Below are 23,010 nucleotides of genomic sequence, written 5' to 3' on the forward strand. Positions count from 1 at the left end.
AAACGAATGAATAACGAATGATGTTCTCCAAGTTGTCCCATACTAAATTACGTATAATTTGCAAAAAGAGTTAGCCATATACCTCTATCTGGCCTACCGTCACGTATTTGTCAACTTATCACATCGATAATGTGCATGCCCATGAAGCCACCCACCCACCGCCCATCTTTTGGGCCCATAACAACCATCCGCACACACACACACACACACACACACGCAGACACCATCCCTAGGAGACGACAATTTGAGTACAATTATGAAAAACGCTTTCCCAGGCGAACAGTGTTTTTTCCTCTGTTATTTTTCCCCCCTTTTTGCAGTGTTTAATGTAACAAAATTTTCTTGAAAAACTTCTTTGCCCACCACCACCCACTCAGCTGTAGGAGTCATTAGGAAACGCATGTGTAAGGGGTAGAAACTACAATTCAAATATACAAAATATAGAAGGAAAGGAAGGAAAAAAAAGCGGATGATGAGGAGAAAGAGGTGGAGGTGGAGGTGAAGGTGGTGGAGGCGGAGCAGGAGGAGCATAACGTAGAAGAAAATGAAACGAAAATACGATACGCCCATTTAATTGAGCCTGTGGGTGGGTGGGTCATGCCACTGCACTTTGATTGCCTTTGCCGTCAGCTGAGCATTTACCCAAAACGCTGGAGAGAAATAAAAAATAACCAGAAATTCTCTTTCCCCGTTTTCCTGCCACGCCATAACCGTCAAAAAAAAAAAGAAAAAAAATGGAGGAAAACCCGGGAGGTTGTGAAGAGAGAAAATTTGTATTTATGAAAATTAAACAAGTGAACTTTGACAGACGGTTGCTCAGGGGTTGACCTAAGGAATTGCTAAGAATTGAAGGCGTGCTGTGCTATACTTGGCTATGCAGGGGCGTATTCCAAAGGGATTGCAAGTGTTTGTGTGTGAGAGGGGAACTAAAGCCCCCCAAATCAATAAAACTGTTATACAAATGCAAATCGAATAACTCGGTAAAATCTGTCTTAAGTTCGCTCAACCACGCAGCAAGCAGCGAAATCTATTCTCATTTCTACTGAAAACAAATTTGTTTCTGTTATACAGTTTCAATATTGTGTTATACACTCTGTTCTGGGCAGAAAGATCACCAATTAAAATCCATTTGGGATGGAACTCAACGAAGTGTTATATAAACTATCTGTTATACGAACTGTTAAACAAACTGTCCAAGTTTTACACTATTTATTGAACCAACTGTTATACTGAATGTTATTCTAATCATTCTAAAGTCAGTACACAGTAAAAGACTCCGCTTATAACGTCTGTCCGATTATAGCGACTAAAGTTCGACGATGGATTGGTTGGACCCACGTCTTCTGGATATAACGACGAAAATCGTCGGCCCTTGAGCGTCGTGATAACCGGATTCTAGTGTAATTGTTAGTTTAATCGTTGACTACTGACTTAACTACTGTAACTAACTAACTGAGTAAACTATTATATTAATCATTGCACTTATTGTTATACAGATGTTAAAATGACAAGAATAACATTCAGTATAACAGTTGGTTCAGTAGTTCTCTTTGCCATCTGTTGAACTTGATAGTACATTAACTGTCATACTCCAAGTTGTATGCTGTTATACAAACTGTTACACACACTAATTGTTATACTATCTATTGAACTTGACTTGACATTAACTGCTATACTAGCTATTACTCTAGGTGTCATACTAACTGGTATACTGTTATACAAACTGTTATATTAATTTTACTCATTTATTTCAGAAATTTAACAATGCCCGCTTGGATCGTTCCATCCAACCTCAGCGCCGTCCCTGGCTTTCCAGGCAACTTTGTCCGGCTTTTGTCTCATGACCTGACTGTGTCATTAAATGCTAGAGTATTTCGTCTTTGTAAAGGTCTTTCCTTTAACACATTATCGCATGCATGGTTAAATAGAAAACACACAACCTGCCACCAATTATACGAAAACAAAAAGCAAAACCAGGGAAAACACACGGAGAAGGGGTCTTACATTTGGTGGAAGGTGGCAGGAAGTGGGGGGGAAGACAAAGGTGTGGGTATGAAAAGATTTTCAACGAAATTTTCAATTAGTATCAAAATGCGCCAAATCAAAGCCGAAAAATCAGAGCCAAAGCGAATGGGCCAAGCGGGGCAGCATAAAAACCGAAAATTGTTATAGACGAATTTTTATGTGCTATTTTTTTTACACACTTTCACGCGCCAAAGTGTCGTCAAGTGGGGCCCGCGAACGCGACCGAGACCGAGACCGGGACCCCTAGAACCGGCCAGTCAGCCCGCCAGCCCAACGGCCCGCCAGTCTCGGTTTATTTATTTGCGCGCTTATTCAGCAATTTCAATTAATTGATAAGTCAAAGCAGCAGCAAAAGCAACAACAACATTTCACGCAATTCGCTATAGCGATTTAATTGCCAGCGACATTTTGTCGCAATCTAAGACGATGCGATGACGATGGAGGACGACCCAACGAGCTCCATTGAGGATTGAGGGGAGGATCGGAGAATTGGAGAGTTAAATGCGGGCCTCCACTCTCTGCGCTAATTGAATTTGCAAGTAATTTTTAAGTTGCAGCAAATTGGAATAGCAAATTGATGACCACAACGAGAACGTTTTGAAAATGCAAAATCTGTTTTCTTCTAGTCTCCATTCGTCTAGGAATAGGCATAGGAATCGCTGGTTGTTGATTTGTGTAAATGAGTGCATAAATAAATTGGTCTAAGAAGAGTTATGATAGAGAATAATAGATTGAGCATCAGAGAGCTTATATGAGTATGTCAAATTTCCGATATACCTTTTCTAATACCCGAAATTTCTTTGATATGATTTGAGGTTCGAATAGAATCGTTTCAATTGACATTATAATAATTCGTTTGTACGACTTATTCTTAGTTGATTCGGTGGGTTTTATGGCTTTTATGGAAAACATAGTTTTCTAAGTTTTGAAGGATATTTTCGAGTCATAAAATCCAGGCAAAGTTTCAAAGTCTTTACTGTCAACAGAAAAAATACACAGTTCGTTTTGATTTTTACGTTATGGATTGGGAATATATTTGATTAATATTATGATCAGATTGAAAGGAGCCGATACATGGAATTACTCTTATCTTAATGGAGTGTCGTTTGATTTGGATTATGAATAATCATGTTCCTCCATCAAAAGAAGAGGAAGGGAAGAAACAAAGGTAAATAAACATAATTGACTATTTTGGATGCAAATGAATGTCAAAAAAATGGCAAGGGTTTTTTTTTCCATGGCAAACAACATTCAAGTGGCCTAACGAGTGTTTTTTAACACTCACATACTGACACTTCACTTGTATGGTTGCTGCTACTGATTGCTGCAACTGCTGGGGAACTGGCCTGAACGGGCGGACGGTGGGACGGACGGAGGTCGAAGTAGGTGCTGCCGGATTATGGTTGCTGGCAATAACAAAACAATCATTTTGACATTGATGATGATGGTGCAAAAGCACCAGCAACAACAACACCAACAACAACAACTACAACAACATTAGCCACATAGTCACAGTGGTTTATTCGCACTAGGCAAAACGGCACTTGTCGGCGGCTCCTGCACATACATTGCATGCAATACCACAACAACAACAGCAACAACAACAGAGAAAAAACACAATGTTTGTGGCGTGCAAAAAGTTGCAACTTACATATGTGAAATGTTCGTCGGGTGGCAAAAAAAAAAAGAAAAAAAAGTACGAGAATGAGTACTTAAAACTTTTACAAGCCACTCACTTGCACTCACTCACTCATTCACTCGCTTACTGACTCATATTGCCCCACCCCACCATCTCGTACCCACTCCCCGTTCAGAGTTGGTATCCCATCCAGGTTGCATCCAGCTGAAGCTGCAACTCCAAGTGTTTTCTCTCTCCCTCTCTCTCACACGCTCTATAAACTCATTTGCACGCGCGCATTTGCATTAAGTTTGGGTCCTTTTGGTCAGGAGGGGTTGGGGGGTTGGATAGTGGAGTTCATGAACTCCATTTTAGACACATTAGCTAGAATTTTGTTAGCAGGAAATAACCTACACCAAACAGAGAGAAAGAGAAAGCGAGAGAGAGAGAGAGACTTAGACTTGCCTAAAAATATAATTCGGTTCACATTTCCAAATTTTTGTTCACTTTTCAAAGGATTTAGATATTCATTTTAGCTGTTGTTGCTTCTAATTCGTGTGTTGTGTTTATGAAATCCTTTTGAAGCCCATACAGGACACTTGAAATATTTTTCTTCTCATGTATGTAGTTGTTGGTTATGCCAATTTCTAGATGGCCACTTGGTTTAGTTTCACACTTAAGTCCACTGCTTGGGCACTCCTGGCTAATGAGCTTAAGGATTAGGTGGCGGCACACACCACCAACCACCCATCCGCAAATCCTAACTAACCCAGCCAACTACTAACCAACTTTTCTAGCCAAAGTGCGAACAACTACAACAACTTTGCCAACAACAGAAAAATATAAATAACAGAAATATATATATATATATATATGTATGTAGGTGCATATATAAACAGTTGGCGCGGAATGTTGAATGTAAAGTTACATATTTAGCCTGTTGTTTGCCGGCGTCAAGGATGTGAGAGAATGGCAGGGAGAGCAGGTGGGGTGGGCGTGGCGGGGGCACGCAGGAAGGAATGCATCTACTTGAAGGAGTCGGCCCAGACGCCATGCCAGACATCGACATCCACATCGACATCCACATCGACATCAGACCAGGCAGGCAGGAAGGCACTCACAACTTTTACCGCTTGGCAAAACTATTTGCAAATATTTGTTTTCGCCTTTTTTCCCTCTCTTTCTCTGCCTCTCTCTCTCGCTCTCTGTACCTCATAACCGTTTTCTATTGCAGTTGGCCATGAAATTGAAAGGTAACACAGAAAAAGCAGCTTAATGAGAAGGCGTCAAACAATTTGTTTAACCTTAAGAGCACAGGAGGAAAAACAAAGCTTATGGAATTTGTTTAGTTTAGTGCGTTTGAAAACAATTTTCCATAATTTCCCAACAGGAATAAATAAGCTTTCCAAAGGACTTAACAAGTCCAAAGGAAGTGCAAGAAAAAACCCTTTTAACTTATATAACATATGTATGTGAAGAAGTCTTGGTTTGATTTCCTCTCGATTAATAATTTGTTAGAGAAAAGAAAAACTATTGCAAATCGTTATTTCGGATAATATATTGAAATATTCAGTACAAAAATGCTCAATGGATTTTAAACTAAGATAATATTTTGAAATATTTGTAGAAAGATCTTCAATATAGTTTCTACACCTTTTGAAACTATATTCATATTAATACTATACAATGGGCTATATAATACTAAAAATGCACTCAAATTCCGATATTTTAAAGCCACACATGGACCCCAATGTGGAAAATGTGACCCATTTATTTTCGACCACTGTTCGAATTTTCAAACTACTTTTCTTTTTGTATGTTTTCTAAAATTCTGCACTTTATTTGATTATATAAACAAATATTTATAAAGGAAAATTATACAATTAATTTGATTTAGTTGACTTTTAAAATAAAATACTGTTTCTCCGTCTGTTTTATTTTTTTGGGGTCCATGTGTGGCTTTAAAATATCGTAACTCGAGCTCATTGTTAGTATTAAAAATATATAATGTGAATATAATTTCAAAAGAAAGTGTTGTTTTTTGAATCTTGAAAGAATAAATCGAGATTGCATCACAAGAACCCTCAAATTGACTTTTAGCTGGATTTTTCACATATTTTTGACCACAGATTTGAATTCCGTCTCTTTTAAAGTCAAACATTTTTGCAGCTCGGTTCAAAATGGCTTAAACATACATATATATTCCGAATGGAATTCCAAAAAAAATTGAATTTTACATAAATTTAGCAACATTTTATATTTTACGGAATTTATCTATAAAAATTTAATTTACTATATAAAATATAATTCGAGATATAATTCGAGATACACTTCCAAAAAGTATCTTTTGGAAATTTAATCAAATAAATCTTTGAATATACAATGTTAATAGAATTTTCATCACTCTAAAAAGATCTTAATCTATAGATCAAAATTGGAAATCGTGAACTTTGGAATATAATTCAAATGTTGCTGATTAAGTTTAGTAGACTTGGTAAAATGGAAGTCGTAAATCCTTTCCTTTTATTAGATCACATATTTAAAATGTATCTAACAGATAACAAACTTTACAATATTTAAAGAATATTGCACTTTCAAAACTCTGAAGATGGAAAAGAGATCCTAAATCTGATATATATGATATGATTTTCGATTTCTTAAAAACCAAGAATTTAAGAATTGCCGTTGGTTATATTTTTTTGTTTGCAAATACTTTCAGATTTGATAAAATTGAAATTAACATTAAATGGAAATTGTTATCATAATAAAGTAAAAAGAATTTTCAAATCCCTGAATAGAAATCCTGATCTAAAGCTAAAATTTTGAAATCGAATCTTGAATAGAAGTCGAATTTTAAGAACTGAGAATTAAAAAATAAAAACTTTCTTTCTTTTTTAGATTCAAAGGAAGTTGTAGAGAAACACAATTCATTTTTAATTTTAAAAGATTTGTTATGTACTAATTTATTTAATATTTTTAATAAAAAAATGTTTTGTTTATAAACCCTTCGAAAACTCAAAGAAATTTAAATTTTAAAAGCTCTTAATATCTAATTGCTTAAAAAGCACCTCTGAATTTCTGAATATTCGAGTTTTATAAGGACTTAATAGGAATAAATAATCAATGGAGTGATTATTATTCAAAAACGAAAACCTTTTGAATTTTTGGAGTGGTCTGAATATAAAAATCTTTAAGCCACCTAAAGACCTAAATTTATCTCTCGAATTAGAAAACAAATTGGCTTATATAATGTTTGATGATTATTTCGAATAAGATTTGATTAGAGCACTCGCTTCAATGTTTTGCTATATTTTTAAATATTCACTTGTCTTTATTAAAATTGCTTCAACTTTTTATTCACTTGCTCGAACACATTTACATGTTAAAACCAAGAATCCTTCGTACACACAGTTTATGTCTCCGTCTGGGAGCTCTCTCTGTTCCACTCTTGGACGAGGTGTGAACGCATTTTCACGCGCCAACGCAACTTGAATGTCAACGTAGTCAATCTCAAAAAGGAGCAGAAAGAGGAGAAGCCGGAGTGATGCAAGAGAGAGAGAGATGGAGAACTGCAGATTGGGGGTTATGACTTGAATGCCTATTAAATGGACTAAAAGGGGGGAGGGGGGACGCATTTTTCACCTACATTTTGTTGTCCAAAACTTGAGACTTGAGACGATACACGTGCTCAAGTATCGTTTTAGCCAGGACAACGAGAAGCAGAACCCACACAGATATGTACATACATGTGGGGCAGAAGGCCCAACCGATGGCTTATATATGACCTTCGACCTAGCCGAGACTATGATGCAGTGTCAGATATGTAGGGATCCTGTCGTTAAATTCTATTTGTGTTTTAGACTAATCATTTTCTCACCTGCCGCTTTTGGTGATGACCATTTCGGTGCCGAGCTTATGAAATTTCTCCCACAAATCCTTGCCCTCGAGCGTCACCTTGGGATCATCGACAACGCCATCGTCCTCGGGTTGGAGAGCGCGCAATGGTCGCATTGCCGGGTGCAACTGATGGGCGACAGCCGAGGCGAGGACCACGTCTTCAGCTGTTGTATAGGCCGTTCCCAATGGATGATGGGCGTGCGGATGTGGATGTGCAGGATGTGGCGGGAAACGTAAACCGCCTCCGGGATATAGACCAGGATGTGGTCCAGCCGGACTGCCAGCCAATGCGGCCAATGCAGCGGCGGGAAAATACGGTGGAGGTGGTGGCTGTTGTTGTTGTTGTTGTTGCTGCTGCGGCGGTGGCCCAGCTAAATGTGGCGGTGGTGGATGCAGATTTTGACCCACTGGCACGGGGCCAATGCTGGGTGAATGTTGTTGCGCGGGATGCGGTACTGTTGTAGATGATGATGATGCAGGTGCTGAGATAGGCGCAGGCGGTACCGATGCTGATGCTGATGATGACGCTGATGATGTTGCTGCTGTTGTTGTTGTCGATGATGACGCTGATGATGCTGATGATGATGATGCTAATGAAGGCGGCAACGGCGGCAACGGTGGCAGCGGCGGCGGTGATGAGGCTGGTGAATTCGGTTCGGTGGTGGTCAAATGTGACTTACTGTTGTTGTTATTATTATTGTTATTATTATTATTGGTGCTGTTGTTATTGTTGTTGTTGTTGTGATTACTATGATTACTTTGGGGCGATAACTGAGACGGCGAACCCTGAGCAACAGCGCCGCCGCCGCCGCTAATATTATTGTTATTGCTGTGATTGTTGTTGCTGTTGCTGTTGTTGCTGTTGTTGTTGTTGCTGCTGTTGTTGTTGTTGTTGTTGACTGTCGAATTGCTGTTGCTACCCGCCGTCAACAGCGACGAGACGCTGAAGTCAGTGGGTCTTTGCGATAGCTGCAGAAATGGATGATATGCCATCCCATTTGCAAACCTAGCGAATGGATCCTCAGCAGACTGATGAAGTAGCAGCTCCTGGACGTCGTATCTCATTACATAACAATTTCATCAACAATTGTGCGTCATGCAGGAAAATATAATTTAACAAAAAAATTTTCAACAATTTTTTGTTTGCGTTTCTGTTGTTGTGTTCAATGGTAGTTTTCCAAAAATTTCCAATTTAAATTGTTTGTTTTGTTGTGTTTTTGGTTTTTTTTTTTCAAAAATTTTAAGTTTAATTTTGTTATAGTTGTTGTTGTCACAGTTAAAGTTGTTGTTTTTGTTCGACAGGTACTCGTTACTCGTACTCTTTTTTCTTCTTCGTCACTTTCACTTCACTTTTTTGGGTTCTCTTTTTTTGGGCCCAAGTTTCAAAAATTTGCATCCTTTTCTTATTTTCTTTAGAATTTTTCATAAATTTTTAGCATTTTGTTGGCTAAAAAAAAAATAAAAAACAATTTAATTGATTTATCATTCGCTTTTGTGTTTGTTTTTGTTGCACGTTGTTGTTGTTATTGTTGTTGTTGTTATTGTTGTTGTTTGGTTGTTTCTTTCTTCTCACACTCTCTTGTATGGCGCTTTCGTTTTGGCGGCGGCAAAACGTCTTTTTCGAACGCACGCGACGCGTCAAACAGTATTGCCTTTTATCGAATGTTGTTTGTTTAATAGTTGTTATTGTTGTTGATGTTGTTCTTGTTCTTTTTACCCAAGACATTTAACACATTTTTATTTTGTTTGTGCCAAAATCAAAAAAACATATTTATATATGTATATATTTTGGGGATATACAAAAAAAAAAAGAAAAAAACACCGAAATCAGGTATGATGTTGTATTGGCAGGAAAACCAAAACAAAAAACCCAAAAAGCTAAGAAAGAAAGAAACGAAGGCGACGACAACAAACGACGACGACAAAGAAATGTAGTTGTTGGAGAGGCACACAACACACGCGACAACAACGCCCGATACGAACTACACGCCGGTCGCTTTCAAACTGTAAACCTCTCGCCGTAAATTTTTGCCCTCTCGCCGTAAATTCTTGCCCTCTGCCGCAACCACCGAAGACGCTCTGCCGACGGCGACAATGTCTCGGCTGGCCAACGAGTGGCAAGCGAGCAAGAAAGAGAGATAAAGAGACCGACTATGCGAGAGATTGGGAGCGAGCGAAAGAGAGAGAGAGAGAGAGAGAGAGAGAGAGTATGTGTGTGTGTGTATGTGGTGTGTGTTGAGTACGCGCAAGCTCTGCCCTGCTGGGTCTAACGGCGGGTGTGCGAGTGAGTGAGTAAGTGAATGAATGAGAATTGTCGTTGTATGCATTGGTATTAGTATTGATGTTGGTGTTGGTGTTGGTGTTGTCGTTGTTCCCCAGACATGAGCCCTGAGTGAGAGTGAGAGCAGGGCAGGCGCTGTTCCAATAAGAAAACCCAAAAACTCAAACCTAAAGTGTTGAGTTGACGCTTCTCGCGCTAGTGTGAGTGTGTATATGTATATCTGTGAGTGGTGTTCGTTAGAAGTAACAAGGCAGCTGACACCACACAAAGTGCGCCAGAAAAATGGCTAAAAATGTGAGCGACAAAATCACAGCCCAAAAATATATGTATGTATGTGCGCAAAACAAAAAAAAAGAAAGAAGAAAATGCCACCCAACTCTAGGGGATTTAGGGTTGGGGTAGGGGTAAGGAAGAGCCGAGTTGACAAATGACGCGCAAGCGAAAAATGCGCTTCAATGGTCAAATGCTGTGATGGAATTGGAGAAGGAGATGGAGATGAAGATGGGCAGAAGACTAACGGCAGCTTGGGCTACGGAAGCTTGATAAATGTCCTCAACTAGGACACAGACATACACACACACATACGGGGGGAAATGTGGTGGCAATGGTGCCGCTGTCTAGGTGGTATAAGAGATAACACTTAAAATACCAAAAGTGACCTACAATGACCTTTTATTTCAGCCCTTTGCAGACACCAGCCACAAGCAAGAACCGTTATTTACGTTAAGACTTTCATAAATAGAACTATTTGAAAACTCTATCAACATTATGGTATATATTTTCTTGTAAGTTTTCTTTAAATGCAACATTTCTAACAGATTGAAAGATTTGTTCATTAAAGACACTTTGAAATGGGAGACTTTTAGATTTCTGTTTTCGCCCAACTTTAAGATCCCTTTGAAATAAGAATAAATCACTTTTAGTGTCTTATGCAATAAAGGCAATCTTAATTCGAAAAGACCACCAAATCCTAAACTCCTTTAGATGGCCTAAACGCGTGTTAGCCGCTTTGGCAGCTTTTGTCCGTCCAAAAATGTAAATGCTAGAGATTTATGTATTCTGGGCTCTTTCTATAGAACGTTTCTATATGGACGAGACGTCGCCGATGCCTAAGCAATATAAATACATACACGCACACATACACTGTTACATACATCGAGACGAAAATTCGCAAGTGCGAAAAAGCAGAAGAGCAGCAGAAAAAAAAAATGACGCGAAAAAAAAGGAACAGAAGAAAAAACGAACGAAGCAAAACTGACGCTGTAGGTGCCGCTTGGTGAGCGTGTGACAAACTTGACGCTAAGTTTGCGCAAACACCAGTTCCCTCGCGCTCTAGTTGGCATAGGTGCAAAAGAGATGGCGCTATGAAGACCGAAGCGTGCAAATGAAAAGCAAAAAGCTCAAGCAGAAGTCACACACAAACACACACACACACACATAGAAGACAAAGAAGCGACGGCGCCAAAAAGCAAAAACGGCAACGCAAATGTATTTTGTCACACGTTTTCACACATACAGACACACACAGAAGCAAACACACCAATACCAATACAATATTTGTTTGCTCTGCGTGTGTGTGTGTGTGTGTGTGTATGAGTGTGAGCTGGCTGGCAATATGGGTTGGCATGTGCGCAAGAAGAAGACGACAGGCGAAGCGACGACGACGACGACGACGACGACGACTACGAAGATTTTACCGAGGCTGAAGTCGTTGTTGTTGGTGTTGTTGTTGTGCTCCAGCTTGTGTGACAAGTTTAACCACAAATACACACACACACACACACAAAGACAGTATAGCAAGGTACACACATTTACAGAGAGCGACACCTCACAATGGCGGCGGCGACGGCGAGTACGTCCCTAAAAACCACTGTGTATACCCAAGTGTGTGTGTGTATGAGTGAAATGGCAGAAGTAGCTAACGAAGAAGAAGAAGCAGAAGCAAAAGACCGTTCGTCTGTCTCTAGTTGTGTAGTTGTAGTTGTAAAAGGTGACAACATTCGGGCATTTGTGTGTGTTTGTATATGTGTGTGGTGTGAAAAATTACAACAGCAGCGTCGTCGTCGTCGCCGTCGCCGTCGCAGTCACTGCTGCTGCTGCTGCCGCAGCGCTGCTTCTGTTGGGCTTAGCTGTGGTGAAGTAAAGACAACGAGGATGCAAAGGCTCTGGACTCTGGTCCCTAAAGTAAAGTGAAAGGCAAATTTGGATTTTGATACGATTTCTGTGTTCTGCAACTGCTAGAAATGAAACGAATCAAAGGAAATTGCTTAATTGATATCCAGGTAGCAAACCAAATAGCATATTGATATGATTTTGAATTCGATAGAATCAATTGATTGCTAAAAAAAAGGTTTTTCTTGCAATTGACAACTCAAGATGCATGCACATTGGAAAATAGTTCACATTTAATTTCTTCATTCCATCCAAACACACACACACTAAAAACATTCAAACATTTTCATTACAGTGGGTCATGATCACATGCAAAATGGTTATCACTGTGGTATTTACGAATCACCACCAACAGCAATGCAAACCCAAAGCGAAAGGTGTTAAAAAACAACCAACCAAAATGCTGCTTGACGCCTTTTGAGCCAACAAGCGTTACAAATACAAAACAAAACCGTTTATACTCTCCAAGAGAGCAACTTTGCGACGTTGTCTTAACAGCAAAAACAAAAATAAAAACAGAGTCAGCCGCCGCAGCAGCATCTGCTCTTGTTTGGTGTATTGATTTAGTTTGCCTGCATGTGTGTGTGTGTGTGTGTGTGTGTGTGTGTGGTGTATTTAAATTTTAAAAAGCTCTCGCGTTCACTCTCTCTCCCTCTCTCTCTCTCTCGCGCTCTCTACGTCGCTTGCCGTTTCTCTCTCTGTAGCATCTCTAGTTCTTGCTCTCTCTAGCTCTCTTTTAGATAACTGATTTTTTTTTGGTTGGCGCTTTGTAGCTAATTAAAAGTTTATGTGCCCAGAGACATACACACACACAGAGACACCTCCCCGCCCCCCACACACCACAAACACACAGATACACATACACCCACACATACAGATATTTACAAGCATACAACATGCCGGTGGCTGGCTCATAATTATCAGAAAAACTTTATTTGTCGGCATTTATTTGACTGGCTGCTTTTTGCAATGAGCAGGAGGGTTACGTGTGGGGTTAAGCGTGGGCGGCTGCTGTCTCTCTCTCTCTCACACACACACTTGCTATCTCTATGTGGACTTGTGTGAGTGTTGGCATGTTTATTTGTTTAACATGGTTTAGTTGCCCTGTTTGTTTAGTTCTTTTATAAGACTGTCTGTGCCTGTCCCTACATGAATCTGTGTGTGTGTGAAAATTTACGAGCAACGCGCGTTAAATTATCTAAATACATATGTTTATGGAAAGGGTTTGGCACAGGTGCAGCGGGTTGCAGGGATTGGCAAATGGAACGTTAAAAGGTGACGACAAATGGGAATGGTTTAACACTTTGACTCCCTTTCTATCTTCGTTTCTCGTTTGCGGTTTGCAAAAAAGATTGTTGTAAAATATTTACAAAAAACAACAACTCCATCCATCTAACTCGTTAAAGCTTTCCTAGGGGACCCATTCATTTCTGAGATGTGGTTCCTTTGCCCATTTCTGAGGGCAATTTCTTCAAGTTTATAAAGACTTTAAATTTAATTTACAATTAACCATATGTTTACCTCCAGGGACTTAGACTTGGACACAATTTAGGCATTCTTGGGTTAGATTTTCTTGGATCCTCCCTTCTCCTACGTGAGATTTAGACTAGAATTTTTTAAAGACTTTATTTCTTGCTATAAATCATGTAAATAATACAGATTTCAGTGTTTTTTAATGAAAAACATATAAATTTCACTTTTTGCTCTTTTCTGTGATTAGTTTATAGATTTTTCAAGGGAAATGTGAGAATTTGAAGCTTACCTCACCCCCCCCCCCAGTGGAGATTTGGTAAAATTTTTATATGGCCGGGCCAGAAAACTCCCCAAAATATTGATCTCTTAACAAATTTTCGTTTTTTAACGTTTTAAGTTGAAAATTCCAAATCTTCTAACAGATTCACCCAAAAATTGTTGTCTTAATGAATGAAATAATTATTTATACCAAGATTTTTTATGTAATTTTAAAATATTTTGTCCTAAAAATAGCTAAAAAACATAAAAATACTTATGTATTGAGATTGTCTATATGTAATTTCTCGTGGAATGTGGTTTAAATTCCCGGGAGGATTTTTGTTAAACCATCTTTCTCACAATCAATAAAATTAGCAAAAAATGAAATTCAATGCTGTCAAAAACAATGAATGGGATGTTTACCCAAGTCAAAGTATCAGCATACATGTGTGTGTATGTACATTAGTCGTGTATGTGTGTGTATATACACACACACACACATGTGTCAAGTAAACATAAAGAAAACGCAAAGAAATTCTGCGTAAGAAACAAAAGCGATGTAATAAATGTCTAGCCTTATGTAAACCTAGACTGACACATACATACATACATACATACATACATATATACATACATACATACATACATACGTACAGTAGCGGATCTAGTTCATTATTGTGATAGGGAAAATCAGGGATTTGGGGGTGGGAAAATTGACATTTTGGAGTAAAAATTTACCACTTTTCGAGGTAAAATCTCCATTTTTTTTGGGATCCCCCCCGGGAATCCGCCACTGTACGCATATAGACAATATGTAAATTAATACAAGTGTACATATACATACATATGTACATACACATATGTATAATGTACATATGTATATGTACATATGTACCTATATAGATGGGTGGTTGGCGAAATCTTTGCCATTAAAGTTGGAGGCAAATGTTGACCAGGCATGTTAAATGCGAGTATGTATACAAAAATATTTACTCACTTGTATCTTACATAGATAGATTTGCAAATACATACAAACGTATATTAAATGTACATATGAAATATGTATGTACATAACTTCAATTAAAAGCCATAAACTACCGAAGCCATTTGGGTAATTTTTACTAATTGGTTTTACTTTTCAAGTTTAAAATTAGTATTAAATTCCACAAAATAGTTTATATATAAATAGTATTTTCATTAGTTTTCTGTATTGTTTCTTAGCTATTAATAGGCAAAAGAAAAGAAGCCATTTATCAATCGAAAAGAGTGATAAAAATAGGACCAAAGTAGTCTAAAGAAATTTATGTTAAAATCTGTAGAATTCAAAGTTAATTTGGGTAAACGTTATTCATACGACTTAAGTCCTTATGACGAAAAAACTAAAGCAAGCGATTTGTGTTTGCTGCTTCCAACAAGAGCGTAGCCAGGACTCAATGTAGGGACATCCTAAGAAATTGTATCTTCAATTGAACGAAGTTCATCATTTTATTTGTCCTAGTCTTATCCTAGTTGATGTCACAATCATACAAATCACATTTCTCCGTCCTCGATGTACTCGAAATGCAGCTAATCGTTCCACATGTGTAGTTATTTTAGTGTTGTCCTTGGAGCTGCAGGCAGTTCCATCAAAACATTTTGGAATTAGTAATAGGCGAGGGGAAAATATAAAAAACAAATCATGACTTTAATTTTGCATGTTCTCCGTAATAATAAGCAGCCCCAAACATGCTTTTTGATCCTGTTTCTGTTTACACAGAACTAAATAATTACCGTTAGCAAGCAGCAGCTTCCAACAAAGCACTCACACACATACACCTACACACACACACACGCATACACACACACACGGACACGGACACTTGAAAAGCTTCAGCTCCACAGTCGCGCTCTCTATCCTGATTGCTTGCTCGCTCTCTCTGGCTCTCTCTCTTTCTGGCGCTCTCTGTGTCATAACGTTTCTGTCTCTGTCTCAGTCTGTCTATGTGGCTGGATGTCTGGCTGATGAGTGTTGCCTACTTTTGAGCGTCAAGTGGATGGGCCCGACTGCAATTGCTCAATTACAGTGCAACAACACACAGACACTGCATGCATGTGTGCGTGTGCATGTGTGTGTGTCTGTGTATATTTGAGTGTATTGTGTTGAATTTCACGCCACGCTGCCAAGTGTAGTCCGTAGTTTTTCGCCATTTTTAACGCGTCACCTTCCATGTGTGTGTGTGAGAGAGTGTGTATTTATTGTTTAATTAACTTTACGCCTGTCTATCACACATACACACATAGCCAGACTCGTTGTCTGGCGCTCTCTGTTTATCTCCGTGTGCAAGTCTGTGTGTGTGTGTGTTTATATTCGCCACGCATCCTTTTCTTGTTGTTGTTTTTGTTTGTGCAGCTCAACACACAAAAGTTAATCAGTAAGGGCAATGTGTGGAAAACAAAGTGCATTTTCCTTTCGCCCTTCTCAGCCCATCTAGCACATACACATACATATACCCATACATATACATATGCTATTTGTTTTTAACTTTATCTAACTTTAGTTGAGCATTTGCAGCCAAGTTGAAAGGATTCCATAGCAAAATAAGAACCCGAAAGTATTTTATATATTCAACAAAAGGACTATGTAATTAATTAAATTTTAATTTTGTAAATTTGATCATGTTTTAGCATATTTACAATATGTGTTTCTTAGAATAGCTCAATATTTCTATATTATTCTATTTAAGGCATTTATGTCTTTATCCTTTTTTATTCTAGAGTCTGAAAGGCAAAAGTTAAAATGCATTTTAAATTAATATTTTATTCAACTACAAAAATTAACGACTTTTTTTTCTTTTTTTTTTTGAGATTTTAAGAGAAAGAAATGTTTGGCTTTGGTTAATCGCCAAAATGCAAAACAGATTTGTGTGGTTAGAGTATTTTAGTTGGCGCATTCTTCTGTGTTTTATGATTTTTATGCAACTAAGAACTTGGTCTTTCTGCCACTCATGGTAAACGTTGGCTGGAAAGTATGCTATAGTTTTTTGTTGTAAGTATGTGTGTGTCTTTTGTTTTTTTTGCCAGTTTAAAATGGGAATCAACCAAGTTTTTCTAATGCAAACGTGTTAAGATTTTGATGGGCATTAAGAGTTTTCTGAACACGCACACACACACACACACACACACCTCACCCATTGAGAGTTAAGGCCCATGGAAATTGCGAAACGTGATAAAGTGGCCAAGTGAAGTTGTTGCCGAATCGAGGAAACCTCCACTCAAGTGTCAATGCTTGCTTATGGCTCCCTCTCCCCGCCATTACCTGATTTTTGGGTCAGTGAAAGAACAATTTGAAGGCATTTTCTGTTTCGCTTGGCTTTATTTTCTACATTTTTTTTCCTCACTTCTGGTTTCTTTTTTGTTTTATTATTCTTTTTTTCGCTTCTTTCTTTGCATTTTCCATTGAAAAGCGCCGCTGCTCTTCACAAGCAATTAAACACACAAAAGCGTTTTGCTCGCCGCGCCGCAAGCGAAACGAACAGAGCAGACCAGACCAGACCAGTCAGCGAGTCAGTCAGGGGGTATGGAGGGGAAAGATATGGGGAGGATGAAATGGAACAATGTGGCAAGATAAATGGATGGCAAACTCCAAGCTAAAGCACAAACTGCAATATGAATAATCGCTACGACTAGAAAGACAGTGGGAGAGACAAAGAAAGATAGAGAGAGAGAGAGAGAGAGAGAGCTAGGTTGGGGCGAGGGAGATGTGGTACAGTTGAGACGTCGGATGAGGATGAGGACAACACTTTTTGTGTGAAAAGCTCTAAGGGCACATGCCAGAAAGGTGGGATATGGGTATGTAGGGTGTCGCCTGCCACTCTATGTATGCAAGTGTGAGTGTGTGTGTGTGTGTGTGTGTGTTTACACAAGCGATTGGCCAAGACGACGATTCGCACTCAGCCAGCGAGTGGGAAGTTCTCGCTTCTCGTTGTGCAAAAGGAGTGGCCAAAGTACACAAAATTCACACCCAACACCAACACTTGACAATTTTCCCTCCACACACAGACACATTCACACAGACACAAACATCATGTCTGTGTATACATAGAGACAAGTTGACTGGGGAGTTGTCTTCCATCTCCGCGTCGCCATCAAGTCGCCTACGCTTTTCTTTTTTTTTTTGCCAATGGGCAAACGGCAAAATGTCTTGGTTGTTGTGTCTGGGCTCTGACTCTGACTCTGTGCGCTAGTCTTCGGTTCGGGGCCCAGAGCCCTTAACTTTCACAAAATAATGGGTATGGACTGGACTACTGTACATAAATGGGCAATGGCGCATCTTTGCGAGAGCTCACACGAAAGCCCATGTTAATACATACGAGAACACACACACACACACACCAAGTATGTATCTACATATGTGTAGATGGACGGACTTACATATGTATACCAACTCGCTTCCTATGGATTCGCCCATTTGGTAATTTGATCTTTAATTTGTGGGTATACAATAATTCACGCTTTAAATTTGCAAAAGATTTACCAAATGAAATGAATATCTAAAAAAAAAACGATATATTCACCTTTGGCCTTTTTGTATACACTTTAAGTAGTAACTTAATAATTTATGGTGCATTTTCTATGAAATAAAGTCAAATCTATATAGACGTAGATCATTGGGTTAAAGGGAATCAACTTATAGACAAACCATTAGCAATGTCAAATGCTTATCAAAAAGGATCTCTATTATACTAAACTTATATCCTATATCCTGCATGATTTTCATAAGTATGGCTTAATTCTGTGTCACTTTTCACGCTTCTAAAGGTATTAATAGTTTGTGACGTCATATATGTACATAGTTGGACTCCCCTAGGGATTTCCCTCCTATCCATTTAGTTTATTGACTTCAATTGTACTTTTTTAATATTCTTCAAGTTAAACTTTAAAAATCTTTAAATAACCAATTACATTTTGGTCACTTAAACTATTTATTATTAATTAAAGAAAATATTTAATATTGTCTCATTATTGATTTCCCAATTCATTCATATCAATAATTCTTAAAAACTTTTTACTTCAAATGTGGTCGATAAAAGAAAGACGAAAACCACTTAGAGAAAACAAAATTTTGAATACCATCAACCGAATAAGAAAACCTTTATTCATTTTCGTTTATTACTCTTGTGATGGATGTAGCATTTACCAGCAACAACAACAACAACAACAGCAATAACAATAACTATGTATAACTAAGCTGCAACTAGTACAACTATTTTTCTATTTTTCTCTCATAAAACTCACTAGCAAGTTATAAGAAGGTAAAGTGTAAATGAAAACATGACACCTGGCACAACTTTTATGATGCGCTAAAAAGCAAACTTTACGTTTATTATGCAAAAAGCATTGGGAAATGGAAAATGGAAAAACCAGGCAACGTCGACGTGAAGTGAATGCCTGAATGTTGAGTGTTGAGTGTGGAGGGTGTAAAAAGGAGAGAAAGAACGATAGAAGGAAGAAGGCGCGAGAGAAAGGTGAGGAAAATAGAGGAAAAGCTGAGCATGGCTGACCAGCTCATTATAAAAGAATCCTGCTGCAATACACAGTGCATGTTATTCCTATGTATCTGTGTGTGTGCGGAGGAGGTGCCCGGTGGTGGGAGGTGCGGGGAACATTGCAATAAAAAAGGCGCCAGCCTGACGAGGCGTTTCAGCAATTATGCCACACATAAAGGCAACCCAGAAACTGAAACTTGGGGACGTCCTCAGGTCAACATTCTCTTGCTCTATCCATCTCACTCGCCTCTCTTTCTCTCGCTCCCTCACTATGGCTGTCTTTGTTTCGCTTTGATTGTAGTAGCTGGAGTTTTGCGTGTCCAACAACAACAGCAACAACAACAACTGCATTTTGTGGTCGACCCAATCAACTAAATGCCTGACCGCGCCAGCGGGCACATCAAATGAAATCGAGCGTTAACCAAAAAAGTAATTCAGAACCGAAGCAAATGTCAAAACGCACAAAAACAAAAATCAGAACAAAGAGAAAAATCATCAAAAGGAAATACAAATGGAAATATTAGTTACTTAGTGAATTCGAATTGTTGGATACCCTTATAATAGTTTAGCATTCTGTCTACTATAGTCCCACTCCCCCCCCCTAGAGAGGAATATAGAATGAGTATAAACATGCTCATTAATGTAAAAGTCACAGAAAACAAGCAAAACAAAAAAGTGTGTGGGTGGTAGAGGGTGGGCCCAACAATAGTTGTAAAGCGCCAACAACAACAATACGCACACACACACACACACACACGCATCCACCCTTTCTCCACACAAAACTAGAATCTTCCTTCAGCCTTTTGTCCTCCTTTCGATTCCATGACCATTATGAATATTGCATTGAAAGTGCCAAGAAAAGAAATCAGAATGAAGTTGGCTTCTTTTCCTTTCTTTGACATTTCATTTTCATTTTGCTGATAGTAGAAAAATTAATAAGTTCTACATTAAAATCGGAAGTACATATATATTTGCTGTCTGTTCACTGATTCAAGGACATAGAATTGAAAAGTATTTAACATGTGTTTCCATCTTTGGTTCGAATAATGGAAAACATGTTGAGCTATACCCGAGTTGATTTTGTTTAACTTTACAGTCTTTATTGTCTTTCAAAATCCAAATTCAAATTATAGGTATAGTTTGATTTTTCATTTGTTTTTATAAGAAAGACTTCTTTCTAATAGCAAAATTTCTAAACAAAATTCAATTTTTTTTAGAGAGCTCTCTAAACCATTAAGAACTGGTCGATTTGGAGTCATTTTTGATGTATATAGAGGCGAAGAAGTTTTTTATTTTCTCTGGTTAACATATAATCTATTTAATCTTTAAATAAATCCAACCATATTCAAAATACGGTGCGTCTTTCCGCCTGTCCGTCTATCCGTCTGTCCGTGTGGATCAATGCAACCTTTTTCTGAACCGTTTAATCAATGTGTTCAAATTTTGAAGACATTGTATATCTAGGACTCCGCCGAATCGGACTAATATATAATATAGCCTTTATATACAATATACCCTTTAATACACAATCAGCTAAAATACTGCTAAATGGCATGCTAGATTGTTTTTTTTTTTGGAGGAAATTGATCTTTTTATACCCTTGCAAAATGATTAATTTTGGTCAGAAGTGTGCAACGCATAGAAGAAAGCATCTACGACCACATAAAGTATATATATTCTTGATCAGCACGACGAGACGAGTTCATATAGCCATGTCCGTCCGTCTGTCCGTCCGTCTGGATCAACGCAAACTCCTCCTAGACTCCAGAGCTGAAATTTGGCATGTAGGCTTGTTTATACAGCAGGGCGGATCGGATCACTATATCATATCGTTCCCATACAAACAGTGACTTTTCTCAATAACTTCGTTATTTTCTGTGCTATTGTCGTGAAATTTAATATTGGTAAGTTTATTACACCTATAAGCGACTGTGCCAAATTTGATTAAAGTCTAGTGACTATATCATATAGCTCCCATAGGAACGATCGGTCGAAAACAGTGACTTTTGTCCATAAGTTCGTTACTTTTAACGCGATTGCTTTCAAATTAAATATTTATCAGTTTTATATATCTGTTAATGACTGTGCCGAATTTCATAGGGATCGGTTGACTATATCATATAGCTCCTAAAGGCAGAATCGGTGGTAAACATTGACTTTGTTCAAAAACTTCGTTATTTCCTATACTAAACATTAGACTTAGAAAACTTTCTCACACTTTGACGGCTATAGTTACGAAAAGAGTAACACAAAAAACTTGTAAAGGGACAAACTTTGACGCGGTCGAAGTTAGCCCCGGTTCTCTGGCTAGATATAAAGTTTATTGTACTTTTGCTTCATTGGCACGGACAAACCATGCGAGGACATACCAACTACATCGGCAAAGCTTTTTTCCACCAAGATCACAGACTCCTTATCAGGTATTTCATTATATTTTCACATGAATCTTATAAAGTCATGACAGATTTTCTGTGTACATTGAAAAGAACATTGAACTAGATTGAAAATTTAACTATTTAATCAGATTGAATTTATTTAGATATGGTAAGAAAATTGCATTTTTGAAAAATATATTTATTGATTATGTAGCATTAGTTTTTTGTTTGCTCAGATGCATTTTAATGCAATTCTCCCGAAATTAAAATCGGAACTTCTTAAGGAACAAATTATTGAAATTATTTTTTAAATCTACCACAATTTACCTTTTAAATTCATATCCGACTGTTGTAAAAATATTTTTTTTATCTAAACTTAATGAAAAATATTCAATTCCACTGGGAATTTAATTTCTCTGGTTCACGAAAAATAAGCTAAATAAATTAGTAAGGAAATTCTAGAAAAAATCCTTCATATTTGCATAGTAAAATAGTAAATGAATACTGAATAATGATTATTTACAGACTGTAACTAAACTTTAAATGAAATATGAATTAATTTACAGAAAGATGGGAAAGTTTATTTGATTAACATTTAAAGAACTTTTCTTTAGAGTTCATCGAGTGAATAATTTACTATATTATAATGTGGCTAATTTCATTGACAACTGAAAAATCGAATTAATCATATAAGTCTTACATAGAAAATAATAAATTTTAAACGTTTTTGGTTCAACACTTTAATTGCAAAAGTATAAGTTTTCAAAATATAGATTTTGAAACTAATTCTAAATGGGTTTCGCAACAAAAGGAGATCATCTCAACATAACTTCACTTGGCAGTCTTTTTTCCTTGAGTTTTTCAAAAATTTGCATGGCAATTAAACCGAAAACTGTCAAGTGTTTCGTATTTCTTTCTCTTCTTTGAGAAATTCTCTTCCCATTTCCTTGTGTGTCTGTGTGTTTTTTTTTCTTTTTTGTTGGTGGCTTCTTTTGGCAAACAAATAAAAATAGCGTGAAAATGCGCCAAATTGTCAGAGGGAAAGAAAAACCGCACACTTGGAAAAAATGTGAAGAAAAACGTGTAATTTTTTTGCTTCCTTATTTTTATTTACATTATGCGGGGCCGCTTAGAGGCACAACTTTTGTGGCCAAATCATTTCAGCAATGTCAAGAAAGAAAAGAGGCAAAAAAAAGGAGAATTTTTCCTCTTGGCATCTCTCTGACATTGTCAGACTGTTAACTTGGGCTGGCCTAAAAAGATGGGCATGAGGATGAAGGGTGCTCGGTGGGTTGGTGGGCCATGCGAGAGGGAATCATTGCTGCTCTCGATGATTGCGTTGACTTGACAGCAAATTGAAAGTTTCATTACAAAAGCTGCTCAAAA

General features: G+C 37.8%; 1 protein-coding gene across 2 annotated transcripts in view; it reads right to left on the reverse strand.

The window, feature by feature from the left end:
• LOC6653147 (optomotor-blind protein) overlaps nt 1-8,741 on the reverse strand; it is a 59,158-nt gene extending 50,417 nt beyond the window's left edge. For both annotated transcript variants that reach the window (XM_023181384.2, XM_023181383.2), the window contains exon 1: nt 7,521-8,741. In XM_023181384.2, the coding sequence (XP_023037152.1) occupies nt 7,521-8,605 (1,085 nt within the window). In that variant the 5' untranslated portion in view covers nt 8,606-8,741. The remainder of the gene's footprint in view (nt 1-7,520) is intronic.
• Between the last annotated feature and the right edge of the window lie 14,269 nt (nt 8,742-23,010).

The sequence above is a fragment of the Drosophila willistoni genome, assembly GCF_018902025.1.
Source record: "Drosophila willistoni isolate 14030-0811.24 chromosome XL unlocalized genomic scaffold, UCI_dwil_1.1 Seg142, whole genome shotgun sequence".
Lineage (NCBI taxonomy): Eukaryota > Metazoa > Arthropoda > Insecta > Diptera > Drosophilidae > Drosophila > Drosophila willistoni.